At 44.4% G+C, this 17,557-nt stretch overlaps 1 protein-coding gene across 1 annotated transcript in view; it reads left to right on the plus strand.

Annotated features, from left to right (window-relative positions):
• The window catches only part of LOC132392142 (motor neuron and pancreas homeobox protein 1-like), an 83,902-nt gene extending 78,582 nt beyond the window's left edge, over positions 1-5,320 (plus strand). Inside the window, exon 3 of the mRNA XM_059965990.1 lies at positions 5,048-5,320. Within this exon, the coding sequence (XP_059821973.1) occupies positions 5,048-5,320 (273 nt within the window). The remainder of the gene's footprint in view (positions 1-5,047) is intronic.
• Positions 5,321-17,557: the final 12,237 nt, after the last annotated feature.

The following is a 17,557-nucleotide window of genomic DNA, read 5'->3' on the forward strand; positions in this document are numbered from 1 at the left end:
CTCCATTACTATTTCTCCGATGTTGTCTTCCAGCGGTCCGATATCCACTCTTGCCTCTCTTTTACACTTTATGTATCTGAAGAAACTTTTGGTATCCTCTTTAATATTATTGGCTAGCTTACTTGTGGCCTTCCATCTTAAAGTTATTTGACCTTCAAGTCCATACTAGCAACATGTAACAACATTCCAGCTTATCCCATTTCCCACCCTCTCCCCAAATCCTATGACATATCCAGGTACCTCCTCAGGGCGTGATAATTAAATCTGCCTCCGCTATTCCCCCGCTGGTGCATTCTCGATGTTAATCCACTCACTAAATAAAAATGATTAGAAACAGAAAACGTGGAACAGTGCAGAAATGTTGTGCCAACCTATATAAACCTACTCCACAAACAGTCCTACCCTTCCTTCCTACACACCTCATAACCCTCTATTATCTTACATCCATGTGACTATCTGAGGGTCACTTCCACCTATCACCTCAAAAGCTTCTTACTGCACCTTCCTCCTCATCGAGTCTCACCTATCACCCGCCAGCCTGTATTCCTCCTCCTTCCCCCCTTCCTTTCCTGTCCAGGGGCGTGGGCAGCAATTGGAGTTCAATTCCCACTGCTGTCTGTAAGGGTCTTGTAATCCATGACTCTCCTCCAGGTGCCCCGATTTCCTACCACTTTGCACAGACGTAAGGGTTAGGGTTAGTAAGTTGTGGGCAATCTGCTCCCACCACGTACTGTTGGTTAACACAAATGCTGCATTTCACACTTTGCTTCGATGTTTTGATGTACTGTACATGCGCCAATTAAAGCTAATCTTTCTAACTTTCTGATGAAGGTTTCGCTTCGAAACCGAGTTATTATATGGGTACATAATTGTAAAAACTCAATTCCCAATGTGCAATGCGGGCTGTTTACCCGGAACCGGAAGTGATGTGAGAGCGAGCTGATCGCATGGATGTCTGGAGCTAGAGCCGTTTTACAGTAAATGAATGCATGTTAGCATTTTTGTCCATAAGGTTTGTCTTCATTAAGAACAAACATAACAGAAATGTTGACGTTTCTTCTCTCTATAGATGCTGCCTGACCTGTTGAGCTTCTCCAGCATTTTCTGTTGGCTGCTCAAGATTTTGAGCCTCTGCAGAATTTATTTTTTTAAATCTCCCTAATGTATCTGCCTTTACCACCCCACCCAGCAGTGCAGTCCATGCACCCCATCATTCTCTGTGTAAAAAACCTTCATCTTACATGCTTCAGGAACAGTTTCTTCCCCTTGGCCATCAGATTTCTGAATCGACAATGAACCCCCGAACACTACCTCAGTATATATTCCTCTCTTTTTGAAATACTTATATTCAGTAATTTACAGTTTTTTTTATTATCATGCATTGCAATGTACTGCTGCTGCATAACAACACATTTCATGACATATCCTGGTGATATTAAACCTGATTATGATTCTGGCTATGTGGGTAGAAAGTGTTAGCTTGATCTTGGAGTAGGTTAAAAGGTTAGCACAACATTGTGAGTTGAAGGGCCTGTTCAGTTCTGTATGTTTGCAGACCCTTGTAATTCTACTTCTGACCAATGGAAGGTGGATGGTGTTGGTGGGAGGGATGTTGTAACTATATGGTTTTGTACAGGTCTTGTAGCTTTAGTTTTTGGTCTTGTTTAGTCTGGTGGGTTTGGAGCTCCTTTCCACTAAGATGGTAGTGTAATATTAATACGCAGCAGCCTCTCCGGACTCTGAATTAGGGATTGCCAAACGTTATGTGGATTTTATGTAGTCTGTTTTGTCATGTGCTTTGTTGATATCATTCTGGAGGAATGTTGTCTCATTTTTTAACTGCATTGCATTTGCGTTTTTTAGATGACAATAAACTGAATCTGAATCTGAAGAGAAAATGTCTGGGGTGGGGGGAGGGTCTTTTATTGGCTGTTTAACAGAACATAGAATGTGTTCTCCTCCACCAACTCTCCCCACCTTCCTTTGGGCAGAAAAGGTAGAACTACAAGGGGCATGAGAATGTTGCAACACCACTGGGAAGGGGATATGAGAGAGGTGACTGGTTTAGGAGTCTGACAGCAGTGTGGAAGAAGAAGTTCACGAGTCTGGTCATTGAGGTATCAAGCTCTTGTATTTTCTCCCAGAAGGCAAAAGAGAGAGAAAGGAATGGTCAGGATGGCAGGCACCCCTGATGAAATACTAAACATTTTCCAGCCTTGCAAAGCTCCTTTTGAATTTTTTACCCTCTCACCTTAAAGTTAAGCCCCCTTGTATTTAACACTTGCATCTTGGGAGAATGACTGACTCTCTATGCTATCTATGCCTCTCATCATTTTAAAAACTTCTGTCAGGGTGTTCTCAGTCTCTGATGCTCCAGCAGAAACAATACAAGTTTGTCCAGCTTCTCCTTAAAGCCCATACTCTCTAACTCACGCAGCATCCTGGTGAGCATTTTCTGTACCTCCTCCAAAGCCTCGCACAAATTTTAATTCTTTTATTCACTGTAAATGTCTGTAAAAACGTATCTCGATCTTGTAGCTGGTAACGTGTGTAAGTTGATAATAAATTTACTTTGAACTTTGCAATGGGCAACCTCCCTTCCAGTGGTGGGCAAGTTGTTGGAGAAGATCCTGAGAGGCAGGATTTATGAGCATTTGGAGAGACATAATCTGATTAGGGATGGTCAGCATGGTTTTGCCAAGGGCAGGCCATGCCTTATGAACCTGATTGAATTCTTTGAGGATGTAACAAAGCACATTGATAAAGGTAGAGCAGTAGATGTAGTGTACTGTATATGGATTTCAGTAAGGCACTTGATAAGGTTCCCCGTGCGAGGCTCATTCAGAAAGTAATGAGGCATGGGATTCAAGGAGACCTTGTTTTGTGGACTCAGAATTGGCTTGACCACAGAAGGCAAAGGGTGGTTGTGGATGGTTCATATTCTGCAAGGAGGACAGTCACCAGTGGTGTTCTGCGGGGACCTGGTCTGGGACCTCACCTGTTTGTGATTTTTATAAATGACCTGGGTGAGGAAGTAGAAGGCTGGGTTAGTAAGTTTGCTGATGACACAAAAGTTGGGGATGTTGTGGATAGTCTAGAGGGTTGTCAGAGGTTACAGCGGGACATTGATAGGATGCAAAACTGGGCTGAGAAGTGGCGGATGGAGTTCAACCCAGTTAAGTGTGAGATGGTTTATTTTGGTAGGTCAAATTTGAAGACAGAATATATTGTTAATGGTAAGAGTCTTGGCAGTGTGGAGGATCAGAGAGATCTTAGGGTCCATATCCACAGGACATTCAAAGCTGCTGCACATGTTGACAGTGTTGTTAAGAAGGTGTACGGTATGTTGACCTTCATCAACTGTAGGATTGAATTCATGAGCTGTGAGGTAATGTTATAGCTACATAAGACTCCACTTGGAGTACTGTGTTCAGTTCTGGTCACATCACTAGAGGAAGGATGTGGATTCTATAGAGATAGTGCAGAGGAGACTTACAAGGATGTTGCCTGGACTAGAGAGCATTCCTTATGAGAATGAGTTGAGTGAACTAGGTCTTTTCTGCCTGGAGCGACAGAGGATGAGAGGTGATCTGATAGAGGTGTAGAGGATGATGAGGGGCATGTGGATAGCCAGAGGCTTTTTCCCAGGGTTTAAATAGCTAACACATGGAGGAATAGTTTAAAGGTGCTTGGAAGTAGATACAAGGGGGTTGTCAGAGATAAGTTTTTCACACAGAGTGGTGGGTGTGTAGAGTGCACTGCCAGTGATGGTGGTTGAGGCAGATACAATAGGGTCTTTTAAAAAAACTCTGAGATAGTTACATGGAGCTTAGAAAAATAGAGGACTATGCAGTAGGGAAATTCTAGGCAGTTTCTAGAGTAGGTTAGATGGTCAGCACAACATTGTGGGCCGAAGGGCCTGTAATGTGCTGTAGATTTCTATGGTTCGATGACCATCCAGCAGAGTGAGATGTCCGTGGAGGAAGGCTGCTGACTGCAGTAGGACATGCTGAGTGATGCACTGAAGTCTTGGTGCAGACAATGGAAAGTTTCTGTGGGAGCTCCTTCCACTACCACACATGGAGGGGCTGCGGCAGGTGGGGACCCCCTTAAATCCCGAAAGGATGAATCACCCAGGAGACCATGAATAGTAAAGGTGCTATGGTCTAGGGCTTGGTGGTGAAGGACAAAGGTATAGGGTTTTTCCACTGCTGGAGAGTGAGGGGCCACACTGGGTGAGGAAGCCCCTCAGTTACTGTAGCAGTGTACCAGCTCCGGGGGCCACATAGGTGGCAACAATGCTGTTTGTTGTAAGGAATGTCATAGGGCACTACTTAAGGCTTTGACTATGATTGTAAGGATGAAAAGGCTGCAAGGTTTATTCTTGTAAATAATTTTGTGGATAACACACATAATAAGTTTATTTTGATATAAAAAAACAAGTTGACACCATGGAATGTAATAACAATGAACGCAAACATTTTGTATAACACACATAAAATGCTGGAGGAATTCAGCAGGTCAAGCTGCAGCTATGGAGAGGAATGAACAGTCAATGTTCTGACCCGACAGTAATTTTCTTTTATGTGTTGCACTGCACTGCTGCCACAAACTGATAAATTTCATGATATGAATCAGTGATAATAAACCTGATTGTAATTCTGAGTAACACACACAATATGCTTGAGGAACTAAACAGGTCCGGCAGTATCAGCCCTGATAAAGGGTCCCAGCCTGAAATGTCGACTGTTTATTCCCCTCCATAGATGCTGCCTGACTTGCTGAGTTCCTCCAGCATTTTGTGTGTGCTGCTCTGGATTTCCAGCACCTCTTGTGTTCGTGTAAACGTTTGCACTGTTGGCTCTTCAGTATTTTTTAATATGATGAGTAAAGTTTATTTTTGAAATGTAAGAAGTTCTTGGAAGGTCCCACTAAGAATGTGGGGGAGGGAGGAGGGTTGCAGTGGTAATAAGAAATGAAGTCTTTGTAGCAACAGGAATGTCAGTCCAATGATGATCTTCTCTTCTCAATTGCATTTTCCACTCAGGTGAAGATTTGGTTCCAGAACCGACGGATGAAATGGAAGCGGAGTCGGAAAGCCAAGGAACAGGCAGCTCAGGAGGCCGAGAAACAGCGAGGTGGCAAGTACTTGGAGAAAGCAGTTGGGGGCGAAAGCAGATCAGAGCCAGAAGGTGTGGATTTCAGCACCCACACCACAACGTTTCTCCAGTGCAACACAGAACTGGGCTACACGTCAAACAGTTCCTGCTCAGAAGATGAAATGACCCGGAAGGAAGTGAAAATTGCCCCAGCTTTGTGAATTATTTTGTGCAACTTCCTAACAAACTTGAACAGCCTACTTCCTTTCCATCTCCCAGAAGGTGCACTCTGCCCAAATGATAGGTCCTAGTGCCTGTCTGGTTTGTTCCTCTCTCTTCCTCTGTTTGAGATTGCTATAAAATTCAGCCAAGGGGAAATAATAAAAGAATTCTGACTTCTGCAAAAGAAAACTGAATAAAAACAGAGAGGCAGTGCTGGACTGGCTGGGCACTTGAAGATTATGTCGTACTGAGTTAATTTAATTTATTTTTTATTTTGTCATATTTAATGTGAATTATTATATACTATATTTTGGGAAGACATCTCTGGGTCCACAAAAGGCTGCTGGTTTGAAGACTTAATGGACAAAAACATGAGTGTAAAACAAGAACAAAAAGGAAAGAGACACTTTAAAAATGAAGTATCTTGGAAATGAAAGACAAAAAAGCGAATTGAAAGAATTGGGAATGTTTTTAATTTATTCAAATACTGTGAACTTTAAGTGTTTTGTGGATCTTTACATTTCCGCTTTATATTATGTAACGTTCAAGAAAACACAACCAGCTGATGTCACAGAATCTCAAATACAGATGTGTACATATGTCTGCGGATGTGTGCATATGTGATAGTGTGTGCGTGTAATTGAGAGCAAGCATGTGAATATGGGTAATTGTGTGTGTGTGTGTGTGTGTGTGTGTGGAACTGTAGATGCGAGTACACATATCCATAAGATCTAGGAGCAGAATTGGGCCTTTTGGCCCAGTGGCTGATAATGGCTGATTTATTATCCCTCTCTACCCCATTTTCCTGACTTAATCACCCTTGCTAACCAAGAACCTGTCAGCTTCTGCTTTAAATATACTCAATGACTTGGCCTCCACAGCTGTCCACAGCAATGAATTCTATAGATCCACCACCCTCTGATTAAAGAATTTCTTCCTCATCTCTGTTCTAAAGTGACACCTGTCTATTCTGAGACTGTGCCTTCTGGTCGTACACTCTTCCATTATAGGAATCATCCTCTTTCAATATTCAATAGGTTTCAATGAGACCTTCACTCATTCCTCTAAACTCCAGTGAGTACAGGCCCAGAGGCATCAAATGGTCCTCATATGTTAACCCTTTCATTCCCAGGATCATTCTTGTGAACTTCCTATGGACCATCTCTAATGCCAGCTCATCGTTTTTCACATAAAGGGGCCCAAACTGCTCAAAGTACTCCATGCAGTGTGACCAATGCCCTCTAAAGTCTCAGCGTTACATCCTCACTGTTTTATAATGTCTGTTCTGGAAGTTGCAAAATATTTATGGTATTGGCTGGTGACAAACAGACTTCTCTACTTTTTGAACCAAATCTGCGTCCTTCCCTTTAAAGCACCCATTGTCTGTCTGGAGCTTTCTTCTCTTTGATGTCTGTCTCTGGATTCTTGTCTGCAGTACCCTAAACCTTGTACAAAGCAAATGCTTGCCACGCTTTTAAATGTGAATATTAAACAGCATCATGTTCGATACAACTATGTTTGTGTTAAACGTTTTTCTTGTCATTGCAAGACCCTGCTGGGCATTGGTAATACGACATACTGCATGTCTGGTTCATTGGCAAAGCCTACCAATGGCAGGCAGCTGACCAGTCCTTCATGCCACAGCGGTGCCTGTTACAGCCACCTAGGGGAGGAAGCGCTGGAGGTGGTGTGGGTGGGCACACTGGAATCCGTGCTGGGTTAGGGGTCGGACCCTGCAGGCTGGCTCTCCTGTTGTTGCTGCTCTCCACTGTTTGCTCCCTGGAAGACAAGCTGGATCACCTTCACCTGCAGCTGACACAGTGGGAGATGAGGAACTGCTGCGCACTTGTTTTTGCAGACTCGTGGCTCTAGGACAACATCCCATACACCAACAACTTTCAGGCCGTGTCTCCCAGGGACTGGTGCTACTATTCTACTTTGTGGCTGTATGTGCTACCTTAACCATATTGTGTGCTCTGTTTTGCACCTTGGTCCCAGAGGAACGTTGTTTCGTTTAGCTGTGTACTTGTGGATGGCTGAATAACAATTATACTTGAATTTGAACTTGTATAAGACAATGAGGTTTAAAAGGCAACATTAATTTCCTACGTGTTCACGTCAAAAGATTCAAGATTCAGGATTGTTTATTGTCATTTGAGAATGTGAGTGTAGAGCAGAACGAAATAATGGTTACTCTGGATCCAATGCAGCATAAAAAATGCAGTAAGATAAAAAACAATATATATTGATAAATTATAAAACACAATGTACATACAACTGTTCTCTACATATGTAACATAAAATAGTGTGCTCACTCAAGGTTGAGTATGATGTTCTCCTGAGGAGTTATTCCCTAAATGGAGAACACGTGGACAGCTGATTCATGGACAGCCATAGCACAGTCCTCGACAGATCAGTGTCAGGGTCCAGTGTCATGGAATACAAGATGACTGAGACCTTTCACTGCTGCAGCCTTTCTCCACCTTCACTGTCATTGCGATTTGTCATCATCTTCTTCCATGTCCACCGTTGAGCTCTTGGGTTGGATCGTTCTTTGTCTGAAGCATCCCCCTTGACCGGCCCACCAAGGGTGACCCTGTCAGGAGCTGAGTGCTAGATGGCATTGCTCTCAGGATCGCCAAAACTCACGAGCATCTCCATCATGACAAGGTGACGATACTCAGACAGCACATAAAATGCTGCTAGGTGATGTTGATCAGCTTGGGAGGGGAAGGAACTGTTTATGAGCCTGGTGGTCCTGGCATGGTTGCTGCACTGCCTCTTCCCCAGTGAGAACATCAACAGGTAGAGATGCCTTTTAGAGAAGCACACAAAAGATGCTGGAGGAACCCAGCAGGTCAGGAGGCATCCATGGAAGGGAAGAAACATTTGATGCTTCTGGTCGAGATCCTTCATCAAGACTGGAAAGGATGAAGCCACAATTATTCCTCTCCATAGAAAAAGTGGACTATTTATTCTCCATAGATACTGCCTTTGGCCTGCTGAGTTCCTCCAGCATCTTGTGTGTCTTGTTCTGGATTACCAGTGTCTGCAGAATCTCTTGTGTTTAAAATTAGCTGCTCCACTGTGAAGTCTCTTCGAGGAATATAACCTAGAAGAAGGTTAAATCTTTTCTTTAATGGGAGTTGTGAGACCTTCTCTCACTGCTTGCCCTCTGTGATCTCGGCTGCTCTTCGAATGCATCCACCCAGACTCACCTATCACCTGCCAGCTTGTACTCCTCCTCCTGCTGCCTTCTTCCACTTTCCCTTTCCAGTCCTGATGAAGGGTCTTGGCCAGAAACTTCAGCTGTTTATTCCCCTCCATAGATGTTACCTGACCTGCCGAGTTCCTCCAACATTTTGTGTGCGTTGCTCTGGATTTCCAGCATCTTGTGTTTGTGATATGCCTTTTAGTCTGGTCTGCCTTGGAACATGGATGATCTATAATTGAAATCCATCTGCATATTAAATTGGTAAATTGGTTTATTACTGTCACATGAACAAATGTACAGTGAAAACCCTTTGTTCTACATGCCATCGAGTGAGGCAGTACAAGGGAAAATGACAACAGACTGCAGAATGAAGTGCTATACAAGCAGTGGCCACTTTATTAGATACCTCCTGTACCTGACAGAGTGGGCACAGAGTGAATGTTTGTGTTCTTCCGTTACTCTAGCCCATCAACTTCAAGGTTTGATCTGTTATGCGTTCAGGTATGCTCTTCTGCACAACGCTGTTGTAACAAGTGGTTATTTGAGCTACTTCCTGACAGCTTCAACCAGTCTGGCCAATCTCCTCTGACCTCTCATTAACAAGATGCAGGTAAAAGGTGCAAGGTCCATTGTGAAGTAGATTAGGGTTTTGTGGTGAACTATGTGCCTGTCGGGACACGCCCCCTGCTGACTGCTCCTGTGGCTCCTCCCACAGGCCCTGTATAAAGGAGATCTGAGGCCTGACGCTCGGCCTCAGTCTCCAGGACATTGTATGATAGACACTCACTCCTGGTTCCTTCTTCCAGTCAATAAAAGCCGATATCTCGCCTTACGTCTCAGTGTGAGTCATTGATGGTGCATCAGGTTTTCAATTCCATCTAAACCCTGAGGACATAAGAACACAAGAAATAGGAGTAGATGTTGGCCATCTGACCTGCCAATCCTGCTCCACCTTTCAATAAGATCATGGCTGATTTGCTGTGTGCTCCCATCGACCTACCTGCGTCTTCCCCATAACCTTAATTCCCCTGCTTATATTTAATGAGATAGCCCCTACTGCTTCCTTGGGTGGAGAATTCCATGGACATACTGCTCCCTGGGAAATGTAGTTTCTCATAATCTATGTCCTAAATCTTCTCCCAAATTTTGAGGCTATGTCACCAAGTTCTAATCTCAGCCACCATTGGAAACAACCTTCCTGCCTCTATCCTATCTACCCTTTTCATAATTTTATATGTTTCTACAAGATACCTTCTCATTCTTCAGAATTCCAGTGAGTTTTGTCCCAGGTGACTCAATCTCTCCTGAGAAGCCTGAGAAGAAATTTCTGGAAACCTCCTCTGTACCACATTCAACGTCAGTATATTTTTCCTCCAGTAACAAGACCAAAGTTACACACAGTACTCCAAATGTGGCCTCACCAATACTCTGTATATTTGCAGCATTAAATTCATTCCCTCTAGCAACAAAGGCTAACATTTCATTTACCTTGATAACCTGTTGCCCCTGCAAACCAACTCTTAACAATTCCTCAACAACAACTCCCCATTCCTTCTACACCACAACATGCTCAAACCTTTCACCATTTAAATAATAATCTGATCTTGTACAGCAGTTCATCTTCCAAAGTGAAGTGAACTGATCTTCTAATTTTCCTTTCTACATGGCTCTTGGCTTTCACACCTGAGCTTTAAGAGTTCCCTTGTTACTGGAGAGAGGTCTCTGTGTCCTCTCTGAGGGTGAGTGAAGTGGTCAGCATAACGCCTTACAGTGCCAGTGACCAGGGTTCAATTCCTACTGCTGTCTGTACGCATTTTGCGTATTCTCCCTGTGAACGTACAAATGTTGGTTTCCTCCGGGTGTTCTAATTTCTCCTCACATTCCAAAGACGTGTAGTCAGGGTTCAGAAGTTGTGGGCATGCTACACTGGTGCTGGCAGTGACACTTGTGGGCTGCCTCCAGTACATCGTCACTGATTTGATTTGAGACAGAAGACACATTTCAATGTATATTTAGAAATTTCGATGTGCATTTGATAAATTAAACTTATCTTTAATCTTTAATATATCTATAAAAAAAAACATCTGAAGCTGACAGGAAGATATTCAAGCTATTAGCTTTATATAACTCATTCACCCTGGCATCCAGTTGTATATCACACCCCTCGAAATGTTTCTGACTGCAGATTTTATTTGGTAAATTATTCGCATGATTGTCATTATTTGGCAGAATTTCTTTTAAATGTGTTTTTGGTTGTTTAAAGTTCAGGATGAAAAATAACATGGGAGGTTATTTATTTATTTAGAACATAGAACAATACAGCACAGTACAGGCCCTTTGAGTAATAAATAAGGTATTATATGGTAACAGGCCCTTCTGGCCCAATGAGTCCACGCCACCCAATTACACCTATGTGTCCAATAAACCTACTAACCAGCATGCTTTTGGAATGTGGGAGGAAACCAGAGCATCTGGAGGAATCCCGTGCAGTGGTGGGGAGAATGTATGAACTCCTTACAGACAGCAGTGGAATTGAATCCTGTTCGCTGACTCAGAGCGTTACGCTAAGCGCTATGTTACCATTCTGCCTCATGCTGAAGTCGCAGTTTCAATTCTCATTGTAAGACGGTGTCTCAGAGAGTGTGGCATTCCTTCAGCTTGCATTGGCAGTATCCCCACCTGATATCAATGCAGCTCTCAGCCCGCTGTCTTCAAATAAAGTGAGAGCGTGTCTTATGAAGATAGGTTGAGTGAGCTAGGGCTTATCTCTTTGGAATGAAAGAGGATGAAAGACAATTTTATAGAGATGTACAAGGTGATAAGAGGCATAGTTCAAGTGGACAGCCAGGGATGTTTTCCCAGGGCGGGAATTGCTAATACAAAGAGGCATCATTTTAAGGAGTTTGGAGGAAAATATGGGGAGATGTCAGAGGTGGGTTTTTTCACACAGGGAGTGTTGGATGCTTGGATTGTCCTGCCAGGGGTGGTGAAACAGGCAGATTAATGCATTAGCGATATTTAAGAGACTCTTAGGTAGGCATATGGAAAGTAGGTACTGTAGGCCCAGAAAACTGGAGGGCTATGTGGAAGACAAGGAATAGATTGACTTTAGAGTAGGTTAAAAGGTTGGCAACCATATTGTTACCTCTCATCCTCTTCTACTCTAAAGAAAAAAGCCCTAGCTCACTAATCTATCCTCATAAGACATGATCTCTAATCCAGGCAGCATCCTGATAAATCTGCTCTGAATACAATATTCAAAGTATGGTCTAACTACAGTTTCATAGAACTGCAACATTACCTCAGGGCTCTTGACATCAATCTGACTGCTGAAGGTCAACATGCCATACACATCCTTAACAACCCTATCAAACTGCATGGAAGTTAAAATAAAGAAAAAAAAAACACAAAAGGGCCCATCGTATTTAAACAGTCAAATGTACGCGAGTTGGAGGTCAAATCTTCCGAAAGCTGATGTGTCCAATGTACTCACAGTGCCAACTCCCATTCACAAATCACTGGCAGGAATTTTCCTCTTGGACTCCACTGAGTCGCAGAATCCAGTTGGATCAAATTCTACAGCCGGTTCTCTTGAGTTTCTTATCTCTCCATGTCCTGTCAAAAAAGACCTCGACCCACCTCAATGTCCAGCATAAAACCCCTCAGCCCAGTGTTCTCTAGAACCTTCTCTCAATTCCACCATTCTGATTGGATGACACGGCATTCCTAAGCATGAACATCACAACCCCTTATCTTTAACAGTAACCCAGCACTACCAGCAGACACAGAAAGCCATTAAATGAAATACCCTACAACATTAGCTGTAAAATCTTATCCAGGGCATTACACTCTCCCCCACCACGCTGTCGACTGGTGCCTCATAGGCCAACCTATCTGGAGGGTACCTGACTCTCTGAGACCTTCTTATCCCATCCTCCACTTCTTTAGTCTCAGACACTCCTTGGGATCTTTCCTGTCTCCGTCTGTCCATTACTCATGCTTTCCAGAAACTCAGGTTCCCCTGCCACTCGACTGAGCTCAGCTTCATCCCTAATTACTTTGGAGCCTGGTTTCCCTTCATTGTCCAGCCTCAAGCCTGCCTGTCTACCGCTAGTTCCCCCACCCCCCACCACTACATCTGAGTCAGCGTAGGGAGGTTCGAAAATCTCATTCATCCATTACTGGGGAGTTTGCATACTCCCAACAACCTGTCTCTGAAAGTGAACAAAACAAAAGAGATGGTTGTTGACTTCAGGAGGTCATGGAGCGACCACTCCCTGCTGAACATCGACGGTTCCTTGGTAGAGATCATAAAGAGCACCAAATTTCTTGGTGGAGAATCTCACTTGGTCCCTCAGCGCCAGCTCCATAGCAAAGAAAGCCCAGCAACATCTCTACTTTCTGCGGAGGCTGAGAAAAGTCCATCTCCCACCCTCCCATCCTCATCACATTCTATAGGGGTTGTATTGAGAGCATCCTGAGCAGCTGCATCACTGCCTGGTTTGGAAATTGCAACATTTTGGATCGCAAGACCCTGTAGCAGATAGTGAGGTCAGCTGAGAAGATCATCGGGGGCTCTCTTCCCGCCATCATGGACATTTACACTACACGCTGCATCCACAAAGGAAACAGCACTATGAAGGATCCCATGCACCCCTCATACAATCTCTTCTCCCTCCTGCCATCTGGGAAAAGGCTCCAAAGCATTCAGGCTCTCACGACCAGACTATGTAACAGTTTCTTCCCCCAAGCTATCAGACTCCTCAATACCCAGAGCCTGGACTGACACCTTGCCCTATTGTCTTGTTTATTATTTATTGTAATGCCTGCACTGTTTCTGTGCACTTTACACAGTCCTGTGTAGGTCTGTAGACTAGTGTAGCTTTCTCTGTGTTGTTTTTATTTATTACGTAGTTCACTCTAGTTTTTATACTGTGTCATGTAACACCATGGTCCTGAAAAACGTTGTCTCATTTTTACTATGTACTGTACCAGCAGTTATGGTCGAAATGACAATAAAAGTGACTTGACTTGATATACCACACTTCCATTTCCTCATCCTCTGAGTCCATACACCATTCAGTGGCTAGGACTCCTTCAGGTCTCTCCACTGATCGTCTTTCTGTTCTCCTGCTTCAGTGCAGGTTCCTCCTACTAGGTGTAGGATTCATGTGAGGCTCTGGGTCAACACGTAACTCCTGTCTTAGAGATAAAAGGTGGTTCCAGTGGAGAATTTTGACAGGCTCATTCCCGTCTTTTGGCTTCACCCGAAAGCCTGGCACATTTGGCATCTGACCCCACTATGTAAGGCATAGCCAGCCATAATCAACCAATTTATGCTTCCCTGGTGGCCCCAAATTCCTTATTAGAACTCTGTCTCCAGGCTTCAGTTGGAAGAACTGATCATATCTTTTGATCGTATCTCCTCTTGTTTCCTTGACTCTGCTTAGTAGCAGAGACCTCTGGTAGTTCATGAGCCTTTTGCAATTCCTTCCTCATGTCAGACACATATTTAAGGTAGGCATTCTGTGGCGAGGCTTCCCCACCAGTCCCAAAACAGAGGTCAACAGGTAATCTTGCTTCGTGCTCAAGCATCAAATAATATGACGAGTATCCAGGAGCGGCATTCTGTGTACAGTTGTAGCAGAGGATCAGATGTCCAAAATGTTGAGTCAATTTGTTCTTCTTGCTGATCTCCATGGTTCCAAGCATATCTAACTATGCCCGGTTGAATCTCTCAGGCTGAGGATCACCCTGAGCTTGAAAGAGTGTGGTCCTTTACTTCTCAATTCCAAGCATGCCCAGTAACTCATGTATGAGCCTACTCTCACAATCCCTTCTCTGATCGCTGTGATTCCATCTTGGAAGGCCATAATGAATGAAATACTTCTCCCATAACACTTTAGCCACAGTGGACACCCTCTGTTCCTTTGTAAGGAAGGCTTGAGCATATCTGGTGCAGTGATCAGAAATAATCAAGACATTCGTAATGCAGCAGGCTCTATGCAGAGGAAATCCATACATACTCGATTAAATGGCCCCACACTCTGTAAACAGGCTAAGGGAGTGTCTTCCTTCAAATACGCTGAATGCACAACTTACAGTACTCTTTGACCTCAGACTTTATTCGGGCCAGTAAAACTGATTTTGGACCAATCCATAGGTCTTGTCAAACCTCAAATGACCTGAATCATCATGACATGACTTCAACACAATCCTTTAACGCTGCTGAGGTAAAACCAACTGGGAATGCTGAGGCCCATCTGGAGGAGACATGACCCTATATAAAACCTGGTCCCTCAACTCCAGTTTGTTCTATTGGAACAGACACAGAACCTGATTCAAAGGGTGGCTTACTTTGGAGTAGTTCTTCACAAATCTCTAGTAGTACCCACAGAATCCAAGGAATGAGTGTAGGGCACTCACATTCTTGGGCCTTGGCCATGTGGTCACCACCTCAGTCTTGGATGGATCTGTAGCTACTCCAGTTTCTGAGACTATCTGCCCAATGTAGTTGACTGACGTCTTACAGAACTGGCACTTGTCCAGGGAAAGATTTAACCCTTCAGCTTTCAGGAGGTCTAATACCTTCAGTAGCCATGTCTTGTGCTCTTCCAGGGTGGACCCGAACACTATGAGATCATTCAGGTACACCAGTACCTCAAGCAAGTCCATGTCCCCAACCGTCTTCTTCATGACTCTTTGGAAATAGCTGGTGCTCCTGATGTGCCCCAAGGTATTCTTTCAAACTGAAAGAATCCAAGTGAATGCTGTCTTCTCTTTGACATCTTCACTCAAGGGTATCTGATAATACCCACTCTTTAGGTCCAGCACACTGAACCATTTCACTCCACTCAGGCAGGCCAACGCATCCTCCATCAGCAGAACAGTCTACTGGTCAGGGACTTACAGCGTCCGATAGTCAACACGCTTTGGTACCTTCCCATTCTCCTTCCTCAGCACCACTATGGGAGACACATGGAGACTCTGTGTCTCAGTGACAATCCCAGCTTCTTTCAGTTTCAGCAGATGCTACCGGACATTCTCTGCCTGGTGCTAATTGCTGAGACTTTTCTCTGAAAGGGGTGTCCTCTGTCACTTGGATGGTGTGGCGAGTACTCTTGGAGCAACCCACGTCAAACTCGACTGTAGAAAAGACATCCTCAAACCGTAACGTCTTCCCTATCAGTCTCCTTTTTCAAATCCCAGGTCCCGGGGAGTCACCAAAGTTGGAAGACTTGGCTGTCCACTTTCCCGATCCAGTCTCCCTCCTGGTTTTCTCACAGGAAAACTAGACAATACAGTCACTGGAAAAAGATGAGCCATCAGCATCCCCCACTTGAAGGTGACCTCTCTCTCCGAGGTGCTCCTGACAATCACTGACATCCTGTTTACCTGTACAGCTGATGGTCTCTGCAGTCCAGGCCTCACTAGCACCACAGCAGGGAAGCATGACTCCTCCTTGTGGTCTTCCAGATCATCCACCAGGAGGGCCTCAGCATCAGGAATTCCAGGAATTTTGGGGTTTCCTATCACTCTAACTATTTCCCCAGACCACAACACGATGGATTTGGATTGAGTTTACCATACAGTTTCTTGTTTGTGCTCATCATCCAGCCTAGGATGGGTTTGCACTTTCTCAAAAACAGCTCTGAACACCAGTGAATGGACAAGGTTTTCAGAAAACTCTCCAATTCTCTCCTTGCAGGCTCTCACTAGCCTCCTCACAATAGGAGTATTTGTTCCCACAAGAGTTGAAGCTTCACCCTTCTCAGCCAGGTCCAGACAGGATAATACCAGCATATCAGAGGCCTCAGCTACTCTAACATCTGCCCCTAGAAACTCCAGCTTCCACGACAATTAAAAATCATACAGGTGATTACCAGTATCAAGACCCCAGATTTCTAGGGCACTGAGTGGTGTCAATGATAAGCACATCAAATACTGGTTGTAGAAGGATCTGGACAGCAGAGTAACCTGATGGCTGTAGCATAAATACCCTCGATCAATAAGGATACACTGGATCTTGCCCCACTCTGTCTTCAGGAATAGGGTTTTGCATTGTGCAGTGTTCCTTGATACATTGTTTGGAATGTGCTCCCCCCCGCAAGACGCCAGGCCATTACCTTATTGGGTCTTCCTGAGGTTTCCCGACTTTCCCTTCTGTTTCAGTAACCGTTAGTTCACTTTCCAAAGGTTTTCCCGTCTTCCACCCTCTCACCTGAAATGTCCCTCCTCATCACAATTCTGAAAAAAAATATCAGTCGCTCCCCCACTTCAAGGGACCCCATTCGGTGGCAGCCTTCTGCTCAGTACATCCCACCAGTGGGTCCGGCTCCCTGTTGACTTTGTGATGCTTGTTGGCAGCATGGGCCAATATCAACTGAGAAGCCTCGGCTCTAAAACCTTTCACAAAATCCTGTAAAACACCGAACTGTGGGGCATCAGGGGTTGCTTCAGCAACAGAGGCCACTGAGGACTGTGACCTGCTGACAGAGGCCTCTTGCTCCTCCATCATGTTTTCCTCCTCTCTTACTTCTCTGATCAGCTCAGCGAGGGAGGGGGTGCATCCTACGAGACATTCAGAGTCTTAAAGCAATCACGTCACATGCAGTGTGCCCTTTACCACTTGGTCCATCCTTAATTGATTTACATCAGCCTGTGGAATGGCCCCTTTATGCCCCAAACAAAGCAGCTGTCTTTCTAGCTGAAAAATGTAGGCAGAAATTTTCTCCTCTTTCTCCTGAAGCATGCTCCTAAATGCCATCATAAGCTCCATTTGGGCTTCCCATTGTGCCAAAATTGGTTTCTAATGCTTGTATGTAGCCTATGGAAGTAGCCTTCAAGGACCTCACTACCTCAGCTGCTGGACCTTTTAGACTCTCTACCAGTGGCTACTTTTTCTCATTATCAGAGCACTGCCACTCACCCAGCACCTGAGAAGTCTGCTCTGCCCACGTCTAATATTCCTCCTCCCCCTCAATCTAGTTGGATCAAATCCGACAGTCAGTTCTCTTGAATT

This window comes from Hypanus sabinus, chromosome 4, assembly GCF_030144855.1.
Source record: "Hypanus sabinus isolate sHypSab1 chromosome 4, sHypSab1.hap1, whole genome shotgun sequence".
Classification (NCBI taxonomy): domain Eukaryota; kingdom Metazoa; phylum Chordata; class Chondrichthyes; order Myliobatiformes; family Dasyatidae; genus Hypanus; species Hypanus sabinus.